Source organism: Stegastes partitus, unplaced genomic scaffold (genome assembly GCF_000690725.1).
Source record: "Stegastes partitus isolate 25-593 unplaced genomic scaffold, Stegastes_partitus-1.0.2 Scaffold254, whole genome shotgun sequence".
Taxonomy (NCBI): Eukaryota; Metazoa; Chordata; class Actinopteri; family Pomacentridae; genus Stegastes; species Stegastes partitus.
Window position 1 is genome coordinate 329,095 of NW_007577985.1, and position 22,930 is coordinate 352,024.

The following is a 22,930-nucleotide window of genomic DNA, read 5'->3' on the forward strand; positions in this document are numbered from 1 at the left end:
TCCCGATGTGGAGGTCGTGAGTTCGAAGCTGGCTCTCGGCTCATTCCGTTTAGCACTGTTGCCTCGCAGCAAGAAGGTCGCCGGTTCGCGTCCCAGTGGGGGCACCGGAATCTTTCTGCATGGAGTTTACATGTTCTCCCCGTGCAGCGTGGGTTCTCTCCGGGTTCTCCAGCTTCCTCCCACACAGTCCAAAAACATGTTGAGGTTAATTGGTGATTCTAAATTGTCCATAGGTGTGAATGTGAGTGTGCTTGGTTGTCTGTCTCTAAGTGTAGCCCTGTGATAGACTGGTGACCTGTCCAGGGTGTCCCCTGCCTTCACCCTAAGTCAGCTGGGATAGACTCCAGCCCCCCATGACCCTAGTGAGGATTGTGTATAGATAATGGATGGATGGATGGATCAGTTTCGGAGCTCTCAAGTGTATATATTCATTACATGGCATGCTTTATTTGCAGGTGGTCCCTTTGTTTTGCAACCTGACATTGAAACATGTGGATTTCTTGGTGTAAATATCTGTTTTCTTCCCCCCACAGCTCTGTCAAAGGCGTGTCTGCAGCTGAAGATCAAACCATGGGGCATGGAGCTGGACCCATGCTGACCGTCATGTGCTTCAATCCAGGAAGTCGCCTCAAAGAAAAATCCCAAGATGTAGCTCTGCTTCATTGACAAAACACACGACACTCCGTCATCGTAGCACTTTCACCTGTCCACTGTGTGTGGAAGCTGGATATTTTTCCACGTATCTCCCTCCGTAGACTCGGCGAACAAGATTAGATCCGTTATCAACATCAGATCTGCCTCTAAAGTAAAAAATATAAGGATATTGCATTGTCTGCTTGACTGTTAAAAATATCTATGTGGAATATAACAATCAGCAGATAAGCCCTGGAACAAAACTGTAATCAGATGTTCTTATCACTTTGAGGATCTATCCCCAGTTCTCACCCTCTTCTGGCTCACCCTGTTGCTCTCCGCGATGAATCCCAACAGCCTACCGGGGCATCTCGTCGTGCTGCTAAGTACTGTTCTGGGCCTGAGCGTAGGTTTGGAGTTCACTGGCTCTGAAGGTCAGTGGGCTCGCTACCTGCGCTGGGACGCCAGCTCCAGAAGTGACCTGACGTTTCAGTTCAAGACCTCAGAATCGGAAGGCCTGCTGATCTACTTCGACGACGGCGGATACTGCGACTTCCTGCTCCTCACCGTAACCGAGGGCAAGATGCAGCTCCGCGTCAGCATCGACTGCGCCGAGACCACCATCACCTCCGACAAAATGGTCAACGACAGCCGCTGGCACTTTGCCGCCGTCAACAGGCACAACTTGCGGACTGGCTTGGCCGTGGACGGTCAGACCAAGACGGAGGAGGTGCGGCCCCAGCGGCAGTTCATGAAGATCGTCAGCGACCTCTTTCTCGGAGGCCTCCCGGGGGACATCCGCACATCCGCCATCACCCTGCCCTCCGTCCGCGAGCTGCCGCCGTTCAAAGGAATTATCACGGACCTCAGTTATGGGAGTAAGCTGCCCACGCTAATCAATAGTCAGAAGGTACGCTTGGAGATGATGGGCCTTTGCACAGAGAACCCCTGCGAGAACGGTGGGATCTGCTCACTGGCAGATGGAGAAACCTACTGTGACTGCTCCAAAACTGGATATGTAGGTCGATACTGCACCGAAGGTAAGAGGGCTGGCTCCAGAGCTTTCTGTGTCAAGCGCTGAATATTGATTAAAATCTGTGTAAAAAAAAAAAATTCAGAGGGATTCCTTTACAAATATAGAGTGGACCTAACAGCAGGTCTGCCGTCTGCTTCCTGGTATAAAGTTAAAAAAGAACTGTTGTATTAACCTCTTATGTTCTCTTTCTTTTTCTGCAGATGTGTATCATTAAAACCACCTCATGCCACGTTGGCGTGAAAACCCATAATTCTCCATGCAGACTTTTTGGAATTAGATTTAATTTCCATAACCCGCGCTGCTGTTGGCGCCTGCTGCCTAATGTGATTTGTGCCACACCAAACTTCATTTATGAAATGCCTTGAAAAATGCGCATTGATTGCGGAGCAGCGTTTTACACAACAGTGTAATTTATACGAAGCAGGAGCGACGGCGCTCCGGCGTGTCTGTCGAGATTTAATGCGATCCGCACAGGACGGGAGAGTCAGAATGCTTCTTTGTGGGTTGTTGCTCTTACGGCTTCTTTTAGAAAGTCCTCATATTTCATGTGGGAGTTAAATTGGAGGTGATGTGCTCAGCATTTCCTCTCCTTTTCACAGTTATTACTTTTGATGAGGCAGTGGTGGATACGGTATTAGCTGATATGACTAAAATTACAACACTGAGTTCTCTCCTCCTCTTCTTTTTTTTTTTTCATTAAATGTATTCAGATTTTGCAAGGTGCTGCAGGGACCTGAAGGTACACACAAAGTTTGGATGGGAAACAACTTCATCTATTTTTCCTCTGCTTCTGTGCCAAGGCCGTCGCTTTTTTTGGGGGCCGTGTAATGAGATGCAGCACTTTGACAATATTCCACCATTCTGTCTCCACACCTTTAGAGCTTTAGGTGTTAAATACATTTTAAAAAAAGCTTTTTTTTTCTTGTGTATAGGCTCAAATGGCCCCATGAAAGTCATAGAATATATATTTTTTTAACATTTATTCCTTAAAGATGCCACAACTCTTCCCCTCTTTTTTCAAGAAACACTAAAAAGTAATGTTCTCTTATATTGTGCGCTGAACTGCTTTCAATTTTTGTATGGCACCGCAGCTGCCTAATAGTAAAATCTTTCAACGCACACCGCTGCTTGTATCCTTGAGATCAATGCCAGCTGATGCCAAGAGTAACTTGTTAAATTTCCTTTTTTTATTTATTTTTTTTCTTCTCCACATCAGAGAATTTTTTCAAATTTTCATATTTATAGCGGCAATCCGGTGAATACACAATTTCCCTGTAACCTTACACGCTTTTTCTTCAAGATTGTGGGGAGATAACTTTGTGTGAACAGACCCATGTCAAATTTCCTTCTCTGCTGACCCAGTTCCTGCCTGTTCGAATCAGACTGACATGGCTGAGGGATGACTCCATTTTGCCAAAAATCAGGGAATGCTCACTGAATGCTGCGCCGCTGATTGCGAGCTATTTGAAAAACAGCTAAAACGCTATAATTTGCCAGCGTTATAGCATGCATTTAAGAGTGTTTTTTTTTTTTTTTCGGTTTCCTAATACGTTCTAACATTTTGCACCCAAAACGAAGCTGTTTGGAGCTTAAATCCCGAGCGCCAGCCCCGTGGCATTGTTCAGGACAGCACGCGATGTGCTGGTTGCAGGGCAGCCAAGCGGACGGACTGGACTTGACCCCTTTTCGCTTCATCCCATTTGCTCGCTGCCTGTGTGTCGAACACTCGATTGAGGAGAAGTAGGTGGTCCATTTGTCTGAGAGCTGACCTGGGGGGGGGAGGGGGACAGGGGGGGAACTATGACATCTCGGAGTTAAAACAACCCCAGGTTTTGAGAGTAGCCACGCGGGTTTGAAAAGAGGCGGCCGGTGTCTGGGGGGCAGACCGGGTGAGACGAGTGAATTCACCGCTGGCTTGTTGTACCCTCTAATTCGTCCCAGACACCTGTTCTCCATCTTTCCTCTGCTTTCAGGCCGTAAAAGAAAAAAAAACGAGCGAGGCAGGGAGGGTAGTCATGTTAGCTCCCCCAGCTGATCTGGCTGCTGCTCTTTTCTGCTTTCTCATTAACTGATGTGGCTGATTGTTGATTATGCCACAGAGACTGGGAACCATAATTAGGAGGATAATGAGAACAGAGATGGCTAATTTGCCTGGAAAATGCCTGCGCAAACACCACCGTCAATTCAAACTGTCTGTCAGCAGATGAGCACGCTGCTGCTTTTTTAAAAAAAAAATTAAGTCCACATGTCCACAAGTGGCAAAAATACTTGTTGTTGCAGCAACGCGTGTGCACAGAATGCTTTCAGGGGACATTCAGAGTGATCAAACTTTCACTGTGTGCTTGCAGAACAGCTTAGCACACCTGTCTTTGTCGGTATACTGTGATTATGCTGTACATTAATGAGCGGTGAAAGCAATCTGTCAAACCTGTGAATATTTATATGTTGCATTATCAGACGGCAGAAGTCCAGGCTTTTTTTGCATGCACACACACATTTGCATTCGCAGGCATGCACACAAACACACACATTACCGCGAAGAAGGCCCCGAAGCTGCTCGTTAAAACGGGCAGATGGCTGACTGACTGAGCGAACTGGGCCTGGGAAGCATTTTGCCAGCCGTGTTCCTAATGGTAGCCTGCTAGCCCACTGGCCTAGAAGAGGGGGAAACGCGAGGAGTGGGCAGAATTAACATGTGAAATCAAAGGAAACAGGAAAATTGGTGCTAAAAACGTGCACACTCCCGTACGGTTTGGTTGCTTCCATCATGGGACGGCCGCGTTAGCCCGCCGCTGCTGCTAAAGCGTCGCCGTTAGATCACGAGACGGTTTCCATCTCTGATCTCCTGCAGCTCTTCCCAAACCGTCCAGCTCAGCTTGCAGCTTAGCACCATAAACAGTTGGCCATAAAACACATGTTCAGCCTCTCCTCCCATGCGGATCAGGATGTATCAGTGTGACTAACTGTGTCAGGGCAACGAACTGAAATTAGACACCACTCACCACTCGCTGTCCATACATGTCGACTTTGGCAGACCAATCCGCTGCTTGGAGTCTCACCGCTCCGTCTTGTCATCGGCCATTCTCTTTGTCATTTTTTGAGAAATTATTATTATTATTAATATCAACTCCATTCTGCTCCTGTTATTAGTTGAGCAAATATCTTTTATGGTAATGATCTGGATATTGAACCTGAATCTGCGCAATTAACTTAGCGGCGGTGACATTATGAAGTCTCATGAATACCTCGGGGTTTCGGCGCTACAATGAGATATGCATAAGGTCAAGGTTGTTAAGAGCTACGCTGGATTGAATATGTAAAACGCTCGCCCATTTCCTCTTTCAGACTCCCACATCCTGCATTTGTAATGAGCAGTTTAAGGCTCCTTTTTTTTTTTTTATGCCTTTTAAAAAATGTGCTGCGACTTGATGGAAGGCTAGTAATTGAAGGCTAGGGCAAGCAAACTGTTAAGCAAGTGCTGAAACGGTGCCTTCAGGCTTAGCTTTGGGGATTAATAAACAGACATGGAAAAAATGACAGTTACAATAATCTTACTATAAAAAGTAGGTCAGGGAGAGAAAAAAAGGAAAAAAAAAAAAAATGGTGCAGGGACTTGCCTGATTCCAGTGCAGAGGGCATTTGTGTCTAGTGCCCAAGCTGAAAATTATGTTTGGATTTGAGTGGTGAAGCTGCTGGTAAAATAGAGCAGGGGATTACGCTCGGACCACATGTCCTCCACAGCACATTGGCTTGTTCTGAGCACTGTTGCATTAAGAGAAAGGGGGTTTTTATCTTCATGGGAAACGGAGCATTTTAACATGCATGCAGCGCGGCGTAATGCACGGTGACTGAGTGCAAGCAGAAAAAGCTCGCTGGTCGGTTCAGGCGTGTGAATTCGAGGGGGTTTCGGAGTCGCCCCCCCCAGTTCTTCCAGAGCTGCACCGCTGTCCGTCAGCTCGGCCGCCCCCCCTCCCCCCCGCCTCTGCTTCCACGCTTCGTCCTTCCCTTTCCTCTGCCAATGTCATCCTTCTCGTGTGGGAGGAGAAGTAGCATCCATTTTAGACTCCCTAAAGGAGACGGCAGGAAAATCTCACCTCACCAGCAGCTCCTGCACAACGTGTCTCCCTGCCCCTCCTCTCAAAATGATATTCCCGTCCCGTGTCGGGTTTCTTAAATTCTAACATTAAACACAGACTTAATGCCGTCAAGGAGGAAAAGAAAAATCCATCGCGAGAGTCCCCCGGTTCTATCAGGGCCAGTCCTCGAGATCGAGGCTCCCCACACGAGCATTAACATCTGATATTGTGTATTAGAGCCGCTCCTTAAACGTCTGTCTTAATTAAGATTTGTTTAATTTCCTCCTCTTGATGCTCCTCGGGGGCGCTGATTACAAGTCCCTGCATATTCCTTCTCAGGTTGAGACCAAAGCGGTAAAAAAAAAAACACTCAACATACAAGAGCTGCTGCTGAATTCAATCGCTGTCTTCCCTAAATCGGACTGGCATGTTTGATACCCCACGAGGTGTCATCCACGGGTGAGATCCTGGTGAGGATGTTTGCCGCCAGGGACGAGAAGCTCAACGCGTGGCTTCTTTTTTTTGTTGCTGCCACGCCATGCCGTGAGAGTTGCACAGTGAGCATTCCTCTGAGAAACAGCGAGGGGGTGTGTTGATTCTGGGTCAGCGGCAGAGGAGAAAAAGCATGGGTCTGAGAAGGAGCATCCCGAGATCCACAAACCTCACCACACCATAAATCCTCAGGGATTTATGTATCTTTACTTTTGTACGTGTTGTGAGGGACTCTGTGTGATACGAGATGCGGAATATTATGTTACTGTGACAATATTCGAAATGTGAAAGAGTTGTTTGCCAAATAGGGGGGTTAGACGTCAATCTGGTTCCCCGAGAGGACGGGACAGATGAGATTTCACGTGTTTTCTTTCCACAGGGATTTATACTTGAATCAGTTTAATCAGGCATGTCAAGAGGCATCTCTGTGCTCCTTACATGATTAGAAGTGTGGTATGTTTTGCATGTTAGACCCACATGCAAAAGCAGCTGAAGTGTGTTGCTAATGCGATGCTTTCTCTTTGCTTTCTCTCTTTCCTTTTTTTTTTATTTTGTCTCCTGTGACAACTCCACAGCAGTCCAGAGAAAACCAGGTGAGTCTCAAGAAGAATTAGTCATAGTTTGAGTTAAATAGTAGCAGCGGCTCATGTCATAGTAAGTTATTAATAATGTATGTTTTCACCTGTAAAAGGCAAGCACAAGCCGCACCAGTAATCCAATTACAGCATTTATAATTGACACGTCTGCGGTAAACAACCTCCACAGCTGCTTTATATTCACATACAGTCTAGCGTTAGTGTCTTTAGTCGTCATTTGTCTGTTTCGGCGGAAAGCTTTCACTGGAGGAAGCTTTGCTTTTAGTGTGATAGCCATGGTTTGCCGTCATGCAAAGCATGCGTACTGACAATACAACTGCAGTATTGGCGTGGTGGTGTTCTCAATTTTTTCTCTCTGTTCCTGTCTGTTTGATTTTTCTCTTCAAGGCCTCGCACACCTGAAGGCAGAGCAAGGTACTCTCTTCTTTTTCTCTCTCTACGTCTCTATTATTATTATTTTTTGTTTACTCACCCCCCTGGCTTGGTTTTGGGGCGTAAAATTTACACTGTATGCCTTCGCTACCTGTCCGTGTGCATTTGTGTGTGCAATGCATTTGTGTGTGCAACGCTCCCGCTGCTGCTGCTGCTGCTGCAGAAGGGCGAGTGTTTGTGTGTTGGCGGGGAGGGGAGTATAGTAGCATGGCATGTCCCACATCTCACCTTCCTCTCTCTCTCTCTCTCCCTCTCTCTCTCTCTCTCTCTCTCCTCAGCCTCGTTTCACCTGTGTATTACATAATTGTGTACTATTTTCAGTTCCACAGCAAACATGCAGTGACACAGGCCACTGTGGGGGGGTGGGGGCGGGGAGGAAAGCGGCAGAGCAGGAGGGCGGATGAGGAAATCAGGGGAATTCGGGGAGACAGCTCGTAGAACACAGAAGAGGTGTGTTGTAAAAGTGGAGAGTAAAGTGCAGAGAGGTGCAAGTAGTGAAGGAATCTAGTATCCCTTGAATTTAATTTTCTTTTGGACAAATCACAAGTTGCACCTTCCAGCCGGTGCCAACGTGGGGAGCAGTGTTGAGGGCTGGATGTTGGATTTGATGGGTGAATCAGAGTTTCACTTTTTGCTTGTTTTCAGGCAGTTTTTGGATTTCTTTATGCTACTTTGTTCAGTGTAGGCAACAACATTACTGAAGTTCAGGAAAAGGTCATGGTGAAGGAAATACAAACAAACACCTATCACTTGCTGTTCATGTTGGTTTTCAGTTGCTTTTGTATACACTACAAAACTACTTGGTTAGATTTGGGTTAATACCGCCATGCTAACCCTAAACACACAGCACTGGCTGTAGATTGCCAGCTGGACAAGTCCAACCCCAAGAATCCATCCATCCATTATCTATACAACACTTAATCCTCACTAAGGTCGAGGGGGGCTGGAGTCTATCCCAGCCGACAGGTCACCAGTCTATCACAGGGCTACACTTAGAGACTCACATTCACACCTACGAACAATTTAGAATCACCAATTAACCTCAGCATGTTTTTGGACTGTGTGGGAGGAAGCCGGAGAACCCAGAGAGAACCCACAAACTCCACGCAGAAATATCCCGGGCCACCTTGCAGCCCCACCTCAAGAATACCAACTAAAAAAACACAAGACTCTCATCATTTGACTGTCTTTTAGGTGAAAATAATACTTGAGTGCTTTCAAATGAGCTTCTTCGGTTTTGCTCAGTCAACGTACCAAATCAGAGAAGTAGTTCAGAGTTCCCGATCACCGTCATCACACAGTGTAACTTTGCTGTGTTGTCCAACATTAGTAAACTTTTCTGATGAAAAACAGACTGGATCGGCCAAACTAGCATTTATGACGGTTCCAGTTTGTTCAGAAATCTCCACAGAATCTCCCCAAATCTTCCCTGCGAGGTTAAAGCCTGCTGAGTTCTACTGAATTTGATCAATTAAAAACTGATTCGATAGCGCTAACCAGTAGTCTGACTCACCAGATGTAGACTTCAGGTATCAGATTGCCATTTATTCAACTACATGCATTTTTAGATTTCCTTTGCTATTGCAAATACAAACCTGCACACTGATATATTTGAAATTGTGCAATTCGTCAGACCTGTGTGTTATTTTCATGAACTAGTTTAATGACAGTTCTGCCCCAACATTATTTTGCAAGGACACCATTGCTGCATCCTTGGCTCAATGCAGCCCAAAGAAATGCTAACAATCCAGAGCATTCGTCTCCCTATAGCAGAGTGATAATGAGGTGCTGTCAGACCATTCTCCACATAGATCCGGCTATGTGCCACGATGAAAACCAAGCAAGGTCAACAGATTTGTCCTCTTCATTTGGATTCACCCACTACAGATGATTTATTTCATTAGGATGTGCAAATGATTTTTTTCTCTGTGCCTCTTTCTGGTGTGAACTTAGCATCGTGATTCACTTAACAAAAAAAAAAAAGAGATGAATAGCTGAAATTGTGAAGTGTCAGTTGTTTGCTGCCCATGTGCCCTCCCTCCATTTCCCACCATTTGCATGATTGTCAACATTTTGCATGTTAAGTGTCAGTTGGGAGTGTACCGGCACAATTTAGACTAACAATAGCTTCTACCCTTCTACTTTCTTCTTTTTTTGCTGTCGTTCTCTGGTGCTCTGCCTGGGATGACACTCTTCCCTCTTTTATCTCTACGGATCCTTTCTCCTCTCCAAAAACTGTAGGTAGAAACAAAGGTACAGCAATCCCTTTTTTTCCCTACTGTACTCTTATCTGAGCTGAAAGTGCTGCGTGCATGTGTGTGTGTGTGTGTGTGGAGTCTGTGCTGCCACCGGTTAATCATTTATTATGTGTGTTCATTAAACGCGTTCACATGCTCGCCCGTGTGTTTGAGAGAGAAAGCGAGCGTGCACATTTACTGTTGCATGAAGGGTGAATGATTGAACAGAGGGATGAGTGAAGATGGAAAGAAAAAAAAACTAAAACGTGTCAGTGCTGGAGTGATTTTCACTTGATTAACACTGTTTAATATAAAATGATGACAGTAAGCTCTGCTATGGATTATTCAGTGTCTTTGCAAACAGTAAATATTAATGATAGACTGTCTGTGTGAGGATGCACACGCGTGTACAGATGCACAGATGTTTGTGTGTGTGTGTGTTTGTGTTTAATTGGATATGACTCCTCTGTGTCGGTTGAAATAGAGCTGATTGGTGAATTTGACCTGACATCTGGCTGCAGGCCATCGCAGCAGGCTGTGTGTATTGCAGTCGCGCAGACAATATCTTCATTATTCATTTAACAAAGCAATGTGGGATACTTGTTGTTGTATTTGTATCTGGTTATGCGTGCTATTGTGTGACATGCTGTGTGTGTGTGCGCCTCCTTTAACTTGATCTTGATGGATATCAGCTTAAAGAAAGTTGTGTGTTTTTTTGTTAGTTTTGACTGAAATGGCTGCTGGGAAACAGCTGACTGTATTTACCATCAACTAGTTGTCTGTTAGCATGAATGTTAGCAACACATTTGCTCTTTTTTTAATCCTTATGGAGCTCTTTTGGTGCCTTAGTCTGCATAAGCATCTTCTACAGTAGCTACCTGAACCCCAAGCAGTTTGTAAGCATTTTTCTTTGCTCCTGTCACTTTATTTTTTATTTTTTACATACTGTAGACAAATTTTTCACTCCAATACAAAGTCCTGCACCTCTATTTAAACAGCACAACATGGCTAGAAGTAGAAAAGAACTGCAAGTGCATATGGAAAAACATTATCCATGCTGATTTCAGGTTTATCTTTTAACATTTTTGTGAAAATAATAATCATGCTGCACAAAATTGCACAAAAAACCTCCAGTAGTGGTTGTGCTGTATCCATTTAACAATTTCCCTGAAGTTTACACCGAAGGGATCAATAAAGTTTTATTCTATTCTATTCTATTCTATTCATGTTGCACTTAAAAAAAAAGAAACATCCAGAATCTGCTTGGAGCTTAAAGAGTTAAAATAAGACAAGAAACCGTAAAAGACTGTAAATTTGTTTGGTTGCTTCGTTGACGAGCTCGTTCACATTTCCAGACGATGCGCTTTGACCTTCAACGTAACGAGAAAAAAGGCTTTCGGGATAAGAACTAGGCGATGTGTTTGGCAGACGTGACTCTGTCTCGGGTAACGTTTTCTGGGACTGCCGGAGCGTAGCCCTCCTTTAAATCCATCCATCAATCCAATCCATTACCCAAAACGGTGATATCACCCAGGATCTGCTTGCACACAGTGGATATGAATAACTCGTAATCTCACAAACTGACATAATGAGACGTCCTTTCTTGGCCTTGGAAGTGATTCTGGGTTGTAAGTATTAAGCTCAGCAGTCAAACGCACTGTTCAGCCCATTCTTTGAGCTTTTGTGTTTTTTTTTGCTATAAACTCCCTCCTTCAAACTTTTGCGATATTGAGTCGAGGTGTTACTAGAACCTCACAATCACTATAGGCACGCCGCACCTTGTCACAGCTCCGGCGCGATAATTGGACAGTTTCTGTTCTTGAGTTCCAATAAAAGATAGTAATGCATTTCCAGACTTTTCACTGGGATGTGATTACAGCAATCCTTTGCTATAATGTGTATAATCTGCCTGTCTTTGCTCTTTGTCAGACCTGGCACCGTGTGGATGGGCTAAAACCAAAAAAACAGACTTCCCCTACACTTGTGTTTAACAACAAGCCGATCGGCGTGTAGCGAGCGGTCCCACGGCGGTTCTGTTGTTAGCGCTGTTGCATAACAACAACAACAACAAAAAAAAGGACTCAGGTTTGATGCACGGCTCTGGCCCCCTGTATGTAAGTCCGTGGGGGGTTTCCTCTGGGCGTTCCACTTTCCTCCAGCTGTCCAAGGACATGCAAATCAAATGAACTTGGCTCTCTAAATTACCCACAGGTATAAATGTAAACGATTGTCTCTACATCAATATTAACCCTGCAATGATTTCCTGGCCGGTGTCCCCGGAGAGAAATAACAGAAAGTAATGGATGAGCGAATCAATATTATGGGTATTTCATGATTAGAAATGATTCTTAAAACATGCATCCGAGGCAGCGTTACATAAATTGTTTCACGACTTTGTGCTGTGAAGTACTGAGACGTGATATGTAAAAGGAGGACTTGCCTTACAGCGGGTCCCTGTGCTATCAGATTCATGTCTCTGCAGTTGTGTTTGTGTACTGTAAATGGCACAGTGGTCAGAGGGCACAGTAAGTGGGAGGCTGGGGAGAACAGAGGAGAAAATACACCCGAGAGGAGAGACAACAGAGTGAAGGCGGGAGGAAGGGGTTGAAGGCAAAAAAAAAAAAAAGGGAGAGAAATGATAGCTGCAGATGAAGGGGCCAGGCGAGCATGTCAGCGTTGGCAAGGCTACATATTTCTAATGAAAAATAGGGAGCACCTTGTCATCCCCGTACTCAAGTCTGGAGCTACATGCACCCTGAGCCATCTATAGAGAAAGTTTCAGTCCCTCGCAGTCGGACAGGACCCAATTGTTCTTTGGCTCGGAGATGCAGCTCGCTTTTTGATGCATGGCTTCGACGTTACGGCAAACTTTTTGTAAGCCATGGCAGCGGACCAGAGGCTGTGCTCCACTTAGTAACGTTGCTCCACTTAGCAACACACTGAACTCCTGCCTGAAGATATTTTTACATTTTAGCGGTTGTTTTTTTTTATTATTATTATATTCTGCTAATAAAAATGCAAGTTTGAGACGGTAAAAGTCACGTATTCTCGTTTAGCTGCAAACTGAGCAATTTCATTGACTGAATTTGACTTATTCTACGCTCGGAGGAAGAATAATACAATTGAAAATAGGACATTTTCTAAGTGAAATACACTAATTGAGCACCAATTAAAAGCTGACACCCCAAATGTAACCGTTCCTCTATACTATGCAGATAATAAGGCTGGTGTTTACAGTGGTTGTTAAATTTGGGTGTTTGTATAGAGAGACTGTTCCCGTGCAGCCAGAAAACAGCAACTATTACATATGTGAGGTGATAATGTAAATCCCAGATGCAGGGTGTGCTATGCTTATTAACGCCTGCAGGTAACACGCTGAAACAAGGATTCTTATCTGAAATCATCGCTGTATAATGAAACAAACACTTTCTTGTATTCATGGTAAAGGAACTGTTGGTGAAGACGCAGTAGGCTGGTAATTAAAGTCGCCTCCAGGTAGCAGATTTAACCCCTAAAGCTCATCTTTGTGTATCTGAGTTACACATTTAGATGCTGTCTTTCCATGAAAATAACACCTTCCAACCTTAAACCGCTTTAGATGTGTCCGCTCTGGAAAGCTGACAGGATTATTACACAAGTTTGAATCTGTTTTTTCTTATGCTGTCATCGGTGAAATGCAGTTTCCAGCCATGGCTCATGATATGTCTTGTAGCGTATACAAACTTCCCACATGGGCATGTCAACAAGGTAAAAGATTTTCACTGCAGGGAGTGTTTAGCATAGTCAGAACTAGCTTTTAAAAGTCTCACATTTTAGGCATTTTGCTCATTTTAAAACCATAGAACTACTTGTTTACCACTAATTGAAAACAACTCCATAGCATTTTTCTGAACACAATCAACAAGTGGTTTGCTGTACTTGAATGCTTATATTTCATTCACTGACTTCCAAAATCATAATTTTTTTTTCCTCATCAGAGCTGTATTTCCATCCCACATCTGGATGGTGTTCATCAGGGTTAACTCAATGCCAGCGATGAGTGTGAAGCCGCCTGCGGGCCAGCGCGACCTTGTGGCTTTACTCTGATCAGAAGAACATCTATTATTATGTTTGGCAAAAAGCTTGCTGCAATCTTCATTTTATAACGTGCTCTTCCTGCTGACAGTGCTACAAGTATTTTTTTGTCACTGTCTCATCAAAATGTGAATATTATCAGCACATATCATTGTAATTATGTGATATAATAATGCATCATTGGCAGACTTTTGCAGAATTACGATGGTTGTTTCGTGTAATTTCACTCGCTCTCCGTGCTGTTTTCCGATAGAGAAATGGCGGCTTTCTGGTTGTGTAATGAAACTGTACGGACAGTGTCTGACATAGTTGCTTGTCCCCATTGCCAAGTTGTCAGTGGTCCACTTTAGAGAGCTGTTAGAGCGCCGGGAGGGGAGGGAGGGAGGGGAGGAGTTCAGCCTGAGTCTAATCCCTCTGCATGAAGGCTTAGGACTGAGAACTTATTCTCCACTTCTGGAGTCACTCTCCCTAATTATCCCCTCAAAGTCCTGCCGCAAAGTTCCCACAGACGAGATTTTTTATTTATTTTTTTTGCTTTCTGCCTCTGTGGCACTCTTTCTGTTTCTGCCTCGGTCCGGCTCTCTGTGTATATATATAATAAATATATATATGTATTCTCTCCCTGCCTGTCACCCCTTCTCTGCCTCCTGCTCTATCAGTCTCCCTCTCTGCCTTTGTCCCACCCTATTCATCTCTGTCTGCCTCAGTATTCTAGTTAGCCCTTCTCGCTTTCTCCCTCCTCGTCCTCCTCCTTCCTCTTCCTTGTGTTTCTCCAGTTCAAAGTCCCGTGGACATCATGAGCCTCACATCACAGTCGGGCTCAAGATGGGAGAGCTTACTGCCTGTCCACAGATGCTGCCAGGCTTCAGTGGGATTTGTGTACAGCCCCTGTCCACACTCCCCACAGCTGTTTGGTTAGTTCTCTGGACTTGGCCGGTGCTGCTGCAGATACGTCTCAGTGGCTTTTTAGTTTACACAGCATTGTTTCCTGTGTTGTTACACAGTACTTTCAGGGAAGAGACTGCAACTGCGCTATGCTATACCTTCAAAACTAGTGAGCGTTCATATATTATTTATCTCTAAGTTCTGTTTTGTTGCTTGAAAGAAACTGCAGGGCTGCGAAATGTGTGTATTGGGGCTGCACGGTGCATCGTTTCAGCATCGGCGTGGTCATGTGAGTAATGGTCAAATAACAATAAGTGCGATGTGAAGTGAGGCAAATGAACTCAGACACATCATGCTGCAACTTTGTAGGGTTGCTCAGATTTTATGGTTCTCGAATAAACCGGGTTTATGTTTAAAACTTTATTTATAAGACAGAGTTTGACATGCAAACTGCACATGTGCACCATGACATCAGCGAGGTAAAGGAAAGCAGTACTGACAAGGAAAGTGGTTGCAACAAGGAGTGCAATATCAATTGTAGGGCTGCAACAGTAATTGTATATTAATCACAATTATAATTTGGACTTTGCACAATTAAATGAACATGATCGACAGCAGTATTGACATTTAAAATGCTTCACTCTTAGAAAATACTCATTTGGATACAATCACTTGGTTCCAACTTCAGAAAATCTGACATAAAAACAGCTTATTTAGCTTTATAAACTTATTTTTCATCACCCACCTGTCTGAGCTGCTGCCCTGCAGTAACTGAGTGGAGACTAGAAACTTCTCTGTGCACCGCTGGCGATGCATTTGGGACGTTTAGCAAACATTGGCACATTGTAGTGTCTATTGATAATCAAATGTTCAGCAAGTGAGGCGTATTGGGTACAGATAAATTTATATTCTGCCTCTAGGATGCACTCAGGTGGAAAAGAATCCTAACTTAAGTCTTATGTTGATGCAAGATTTGTACATTAGCAGGAATGTAGCACGACATGCTAGTTTATTTATTGTGAAACTACAATAAAAAGTATTTTGTGAGTAAAATCAATGATTAATTGTAATTATCATGTCAGCCATAGCTGTGCAGCCCTCGTCAGCTGTATGCAAATATTTCAGCTACAGAAAGTTTAACCAAAAACAGGTCATGTCAGCAGTGTCGTTCAATTATTGCCACCACATAAGACAACACCACAAATCTGTTGAACCGTTTTAGTCAGCAACACAAGGCTCTGTATGATGAATGTAAAACGGGATCTGAATGCCATTTGGAGCAAATAAACAGTTTGCATTGCCTTTGATCGTGTTATACGATATAGTAGTCTTCACAATAAACAGTCTTTTGGTTAAAAAAAAAAATCAATTATATATATATGTCACATTTTCGATGCAGATGGACTCCCGTACAGACTCACTCCAAGCATTCTAGAATGATTCACCTTTAAAAATGGAATTATTCAAGTGAACCATTAAAAGAAAATGTATTTTTTCTTTTGCTATTATAAGAATAACAAAAGAATCCTAGTGTCATTTTTTCCTCGTATCGTGCAGCCCTAGTATGTGTTAAGTGCCTTGTGTCAGCAGTGTTGCATTATTTGATACGCCGGTCCGTGGAGTGATTAAATCGCTGCTTTTCTGGAGAGTTTATGCGTGTTGATGCTTGAAAATTGGCCAGTGGCATATAATGAAACAGTGATGCGTGTCAGGACGCTGCGGGTGTGTGAGTTTGCACATAAAACAATGGATGCTGGTGTTTTAAGTCAAGTCTGCCAGCGTGCGTTGGACTTCAGTCTTTTTAATGTAGATAGTTTGTTCTGTTTTTTTCCACTGACTTACGTGACGTCACTTGTGTCAGCATTAACATACACCTCGTTTCTATTTGAGACGAGCAGCTGGAGGCGACATTAGCTGTTTTTAGCATATGACAGTGAACCGAACAGAATTGTGGGAAATGTAGGAGTTTTAATAAGAAGGGACCAAAAAAAAAGTTGATATTTCTGGTTCTGCTGCACTGATTCTGATCAAGTTGTGAGTTGACATTCAGTTCTTTAAAATGCACTGAGTATAGCTGGGCTTTAAAATATTTTCTATAACATAAAATAGTAAACATCATCAAAGCTTAATTTATTTTTAAATTATTTAAAATCCTGCATTAAAAATTCAGTGGATACACAAACGTCAGCGATCTGTTAAGACTGATAAGGGGCTAAAGTTCACACTGGAAGGAAACTATCGGTCATACTTCCACAGCTAAATGCTGCACGTCTTTGGGTTAAATCTTATTTTTTTCCCCCATATATGCTGCTTGTGTGAAAGTGAAAACATCAGTTGTTATGAACAAGTCTGTCATTCTCACACAAACACACAAATCCAGTAGAAATTTGTCTTGTTGGCTACTAATAGTGTCCCAAAGTGAAGAACGGCCAGTTTATCTCATTTTCTTTATGATAGTTGACAAAGAGGATTTTACTGCCTATGACGGTACTTTTTGAGAAAACCCCCTCGAGAGCTCGCGGAAAACTCTGAGTGTATCGCAGAAAGCTTTATTTCCGCCGAAGCAAATTGCTGCCGAGTTGATTCACTGCTGCTAAAAAGAGGAAGACGCACCGAGCGTTTCCCGCATCTAAATGCAGTCCTTAACCTACTGACACATGATTGCATGTTGGAAAATGAAGCACTTGTCCTTTGTCGTCCTTTTGTAATGCATGAGACAGGGACTAGGCTCCGTGTGTCATCAGCGGTTTGGTTTATTCGCATCCATGCGGTGTCAGGGAAGGCAACCGATATGGGTTTTTCCCTGCCATGCCTCAGACTGTGGATTCAGAGCACCAGCTGGCACTTATTGGCCTTGGCGAGCGTTGGCCGTCCTGTTGATAAACAGCTATTAATGGCCAGACGCTCACCCCGAAATTGAGTTTAACTTTGCCTTTCCTCATTACTCAGTCTAAAACTACACCGCAATCCTCGAGGTGGAATTTCAGAGTTGCTAAAAAATTGAGGGCATCGGTCAAATTGATTTCCGCGCTGACCGGCTGCTCCTCAAGCAGTCGCGAAATATGAGCTGTAAATACAGGCGTTCTCTTCTATACCTGTGGGTTTCTCTCCTGCAGCTCATTGTTTCTGAAAGGATGCTGATTGGCTGGCGTTAAACTTCACCCTGGCAGCCCCCTGCGTTCTGCTCGGCGGAAGCCAGAACGTAAAGTGTGACTGAAAAATGGAGTTCTGTTTAAGCTTCAGAGGCTGTTTAATTAAAGATTTTTCTCTCCTCCATTACGTTTGTTTCGGATCGATTGTCTCTTCTCTAATTTCCTTTTCATGTTTTCTCCTGTTTCTCTGTGTTTCTATGCTTTGTCATTTGCCCTCCTTCTGCTGTTTTCCATTTAGTTTACATTATTCTCTCGCCATGTTTTTTTTTTTTTTCCTCCCTCCTCTCTCGCGTACCCTTTCTCCGAGGCATTTCCTGCATCTCCGGTTCCCCAGACGACAAGCGAAAGGTTCAGAAAACACTGTCAGCTGTACCGAACAATTCTTGCCCCGACACCGACTCGCTGATGCCAACGTTTGGCAGTCTCTCTCCTCCTTCTCCTTCCTTTTCACTCTCTTTTTTTTTTTTGGCCTTGCGTTCTCTTTACTCCTCTGCCTCTGTTCGCTCTCTCTCTCTCCTGCTGACCTCTGGGATCAACCGAGCAAAACTGATTCCCATTTTTTCACGGATCACGAGTGCGTCAGTGGTTACGCAACAGCCAGAGAGAGCGAGTGAGCGAGAGTGCAGGAGAGAGAGAGAAAACATGCAAATATGTAACTGACATATTTGTCCATCTTTATTTGCGTTGCTGCTTATCACCAACAGAATATTGCTCTTAAGCCTCTCGCTCAACAAAATGTTTAATATGTTTGCGTGAAATATTTGAGCGATCATTATTGGCTACGCAAACATAAAATGTGTGCCGTTCACACACAGTGACAAGTAGAAAATCTGCTTACGCATTACATAAATGTACATCTGCATAATATCAGGCCGGGATGCGAGTCCAAACATTCTCACTGTACCTTCAAAGCCTGTCAGTTTTCGTTGACCACACAGCGTCGCAATTAGAAGTGAATCAAAAGTGAACGCTCGGATGGCCCACTAGTCACGAAACCTGTCATGAATATGCCAAATCCACTCTCATTTCAAGCTAAAAAAAAACCGCTGGAGTAGTAGTACACATTTGGCTGAAATCTCAGGAATGCTGCGCATTGTTTGTGGAGTGCCTGAGACCGTATGAGTAGGATTTATGCGCAGAACTGGGTTAAGATGTGGCTCCGAGGGCTGTATTGTGAGAGTCTAAGTACGAGCGCAAGAAGGCTTAGGAATATGTGGGAGCGAGTGTGCTTGTGCACAGTGTTGTGTGATTGTGCAGAGGGGTGACATGTGTAGATGTGATGGCTGCAGCCATGCATAGATGTTCACACCAGGGAGAAAGTAAACAAACATGGCAGCCGAATGGTTAGAAATGCAGCGGCCACTGTTGGAGCGCGCTGCACTCTTTCTATCTTTTTCTTCTTCTCTCTTTATTTGAATCATCCTCACTGTTTGGGTTTGTCACCAAGGACAAAGATTTTTTTTTTTTTCTCCATTTATGTTCATGTGTTGGTCGGTTATCTTGTATAGAACAGTGATCAGAAAGAAATTTCAGTAAAACTTTGTGGAATATTTACCTTAATACTGCAGAGGATGAAGACAAATGTGAGCAGTGTCCCAATGTGACTTTCACATCTTGAAATGTGCAGCAATGGAGCACCTTCTCTCCATTATTTCTTTGATTTTGCTCCACTCTTTTTTTTTCTTTTTCTAAAAAAGTTTTTTAACTCTTTTGTTCTAACTGTTTGACAAAATCTTTGAAGTATCGCCCTATGTGGCTTTTAAATTGTCACATTTTGCAAGTACAACCCAATTTAAAGCTTTTGGTTTCATTAGAATTCTTATTTAAATTATGTATACATCATTCTGACCAGTAAAAAACCCCCAAAAGGAATCCCTGTAACTCCATTTCCACTAGTCAGGATAGCAGACACCTTAAGCGTCAGAACGACTCGTCCGAATCGTTGTGCCTGACGCTGTTCGTGGGAGGCTTCCAATTGGTTGCTCGCCAAAAATAGCATTTGAACAGCATTATCCAAAGTAATGGCAGCTGCTGTGGTGGATAAGTTAGAAAAGGCCATCAAATATGAAGAGCTTATCATCAAGATGTTTGCGGATGGCGAGACTTCGAAGTAAACTGGAACTTTGGCCTCAGGCTGCTCTGATGTGGCGGTAAAGCGGCTGTCATATGTGCTATCAGTTGCAGAGCCAAAAAGGAAGCCGCCCTCACCTTGGGCTTGCAGTAGCTTCGTACGTCACCAAACATGCATGCAACATTATTTTGACGAGTCAAAACTCCAGTTCGAAATATCTGTAAGCACATTTTGACCAGGCGGAATTCTAGCTTGAGATATCTTAACTCTGACTAGTTCAAACCTGACTTAAGATATCTGAAAGGGGCAGTGTGAAGATCTTGAATTAATTGAGGATCTTGAATTATGACTCATCAGAATTAAACTGTGGATATCTAGAGCTGGAATTACAACCGGCCTTCTTTTAGCTGCAGAAATTCAACCTGTGGTGTCTGCAGCCGAGGTGTAGATACCCGTAATGAGGAACCCCATACACATGAATGGTCAACATGACGTCAGTTGTCCTTGGAAGAACGTCACTGTGTATGTTTGAGTTAAATATTTTAAGAAACTACAGGTATTTGCAATATACTATATATCCAGTCTAGGTTGGCACGGCTACACCAGCTACTTCATTAGCTCCACCTGCTCAGCTGCTCGTCAAGGCAAACCTCTAATTAGCCAATAACGTTTGGGTTTGCAGGCACGGTTAAGAGGATCATTTGAGCTCAAGTTCAAACCGAGCATCCGAATGGGAACGGAAGATGATTTAAGCGACTCTGAATGTGACGTGGTTGTTGGTGCCAGACGGTGCTGGTTTGAGTCTGTCAGAAACTGCTGATCTCCTGGGACTCCCATGTGCTACCATCTCTGGGGTTTGTAGAGAATGGTTTGAAAGAGGAATAAATATCCAGCAAGTGGCAGCTCTGTGGGTAAAAAAAAAAGTGGCCCGTCTGGTTGGAGATGATAGAAAAGCATAACCACTTGGTGTAAACAGTGAATGCAGAAGAATGTGCAACCTTGAGGCAGATGGTTTATAGCAAAAGAACACCACTAAGAGCAGGAAACTGAGGTTACAGAGGGGGTGAATGCTGCCTGGTGCGATGAGTCTCGATTTCTGCTGCAACATTTAGATGTTTTGGGTCAAAGCTTGGTGTAAACAACAAGAACGCGTGGATCCATCCTGCCTTTGTACCAACAATTGAGGCTGGTGCTGTAATGATGGAGTTTTTGCGCCCTCTAATCGAGCCTCATTCTTACGCCCCAGCTCTTCTTCATCGTCCCTTCACGCCCGTCTTCTCGTGGCTACTTTCGGCTGCATAACGTCACGAAGCTCATATCATGTCACGGCTGGTTTCCTGAACATGACAGCGAGTTCACTGTATCCAGTGGCCTCCACAGTCACCAGATCTCAATCCAATAGAGCTCCTCTGGGATTCGATGGAGCAGCAGCAGGATCGTGAACGAGCGAATGTGCTGCAACTGTCAGTTCAACATGGACGAAAATCTCAGAGGAAAGTTTGCAGCACCTTGTTGAATCCACGCCAGGAAGATTTAAAGCAGTTTTGATTGCCTAAAGGGGTCCAACCTGGTACTATTTTTCTGCTATGAACCACTATGTATGTGTTCCTCCTACCTGTATATGCTTCTTTTTTTCCCTGTTAACGACATAGAAACCTCCCTCGCCTTTTTCTGTAACACTGATGTGCGATAAAGCGATGTTTGCATTCAGCCCGTCTTCTACTTGAACATTCGACACACAAAAAAAAAGGTGCCGACTCAGTTCAGAAACATATTTCATCTAAGCCGGTGAAATTCTGACCCTGTGAACCACAATGAAGGCGGCGAGTCTTGGGGAAAAAAAAGAAGAAAAAAAAAAAAGCGGCCGTGACTTTTATTAACATTGGAATTACAAAGTAAGAAATATGAAATGTTTAAAAGGTGAAACAGAAATAACCGTTCTTCTTATTCTAACTAAGGGCAGACTTTTGCGAGGTGAGGAAAATGAAAACGTTTAATGGCGCACCATTTGGAAGGGAATAAATATTCTAAGAGCCTCGATGATATCGCATGAATTTTTATCCTTGGAAGAAACTAAGCCAGACTGGCGAGGAGGACCTGCTGGACGTCTTTTCGTGTAGCCAGAATTCTCACTGCTCATTTTTTGTCGTCGCACATTTTGGACGTGTGTTACCAAGAATGCTAAAATGGAGATGTTCAGGCGATTTAATGCTACAAACATCCGTGTTTAATTTCGCAGCAAAGAGGTAGATAATTGGATATCTCAGCGAGGGAACTCCGCTGATTGTGCACAATAGAAAGAAATTATCTTCAGTTCAAATTTTGCCTTTTTGTAAGCGTGCCCTCAATTAACTGGCCAGTTGAGACGTCTGATTCAGCCGTGTGACTCAAAAGAAGCCCAGCATATGCTTAGTTATAACAAAAAATTAAAGAGGATCTCTAACCCTAACCCTCCCTCTAGAGTGAGACATCGTAGAAGCGAATGCCCTTGCTCCGGCTGAGCCATTATGCAGATGATATGCTAATGAAGTCATCCGATTTGATTCTGCTCGGGGTGCGCTGCACTGAGGGAAGATAATCAAGCGTTGATCAGCTCCCGCTACTGCGCTCGCCGTGTGCTCGTTTGTGTCGTACGTATCCAGCCACGTGTGCGCGACTTGTGCTGGTTGGCTTTGGTGGAGAGAGGATCTGTTTGGTTACACATGTGCTGTATGGTTTTTGGTCCGTGTTTATTTTTAGTTGCGGGTTTCGTGCACAAACTGCCTTTTTTTAGTGAAACACGCTGTACCGCTGCCATCGAAACACCTGTTATTTCCGATTTATTACATTTTTTTCTTTCATGGTTCATTTCTTCAAATAATTACATTTATTTTGAACTCAATAATCTAGCATGACAGTCTAAAGGTTGTTTCCGAAGTGCCAGGAATCAAATTCAGATGCAGAAATAATAAGTTCTTTCAAAGGGTGGTTGTTGAATCTCAAAACATTTGAAATGTCAACCAAAATCTAATCTTATGAGCTGTTTTTATTTATTTATTTTTTTTGGATGAAGCATTTTCCTGTTTTTAGGAACCCATATGATGCTTTCTGAGGTTTCCCCCTGTCCCTCAGTGTGTTATATTTGCATTTTTGTGCATGTAAAAAGTTACTCTCCTTCACAAAAAACACACTCCTTTTGCTTAGTTCGAAGTCCGGGCTTTTCTTTTGTTACTTATCTACATCACTGTGTAACACATTTGCATAATC

At 43.6% G+C, this 22,930-nt stretch overlaps 1 protein-coding gene across 1 annotated transcript in view; it reads left to right on the forward strand.

The window, feature by feature from the left end:
• Positions 1 to 976: 976 nt before the first annotated feature.
• nrxn3b (neurexin 3b) overlaps positions 977 to 22,930 on the forward strand; it is a gene marked incomplete at its 3' end in the record, with an annotated part of 274,338 nt that continues 252,384 nt past the window's right edge. Inside the window, exons 1-4 of the mRNA XM_008281996.1 lie at positions 977 to 1,673; positions 6,813 to 6,830; positions 7,221 to 7,247; positions 9,507 to 9,518. Coding sequence (XP_008280218.1) covers positions 977 to 1,673; positions 6,813 to 6,830; positions 7,221 to 7,247; positions 9,507 to 9,518 — 754 coding nt within the window. The remainder of the gene's footprint in view (positions 1,674 to 6,812; positions 6,831 to 7,220; positions 7,248 to 9,506; positions 9,519 to 22,930) is intronic.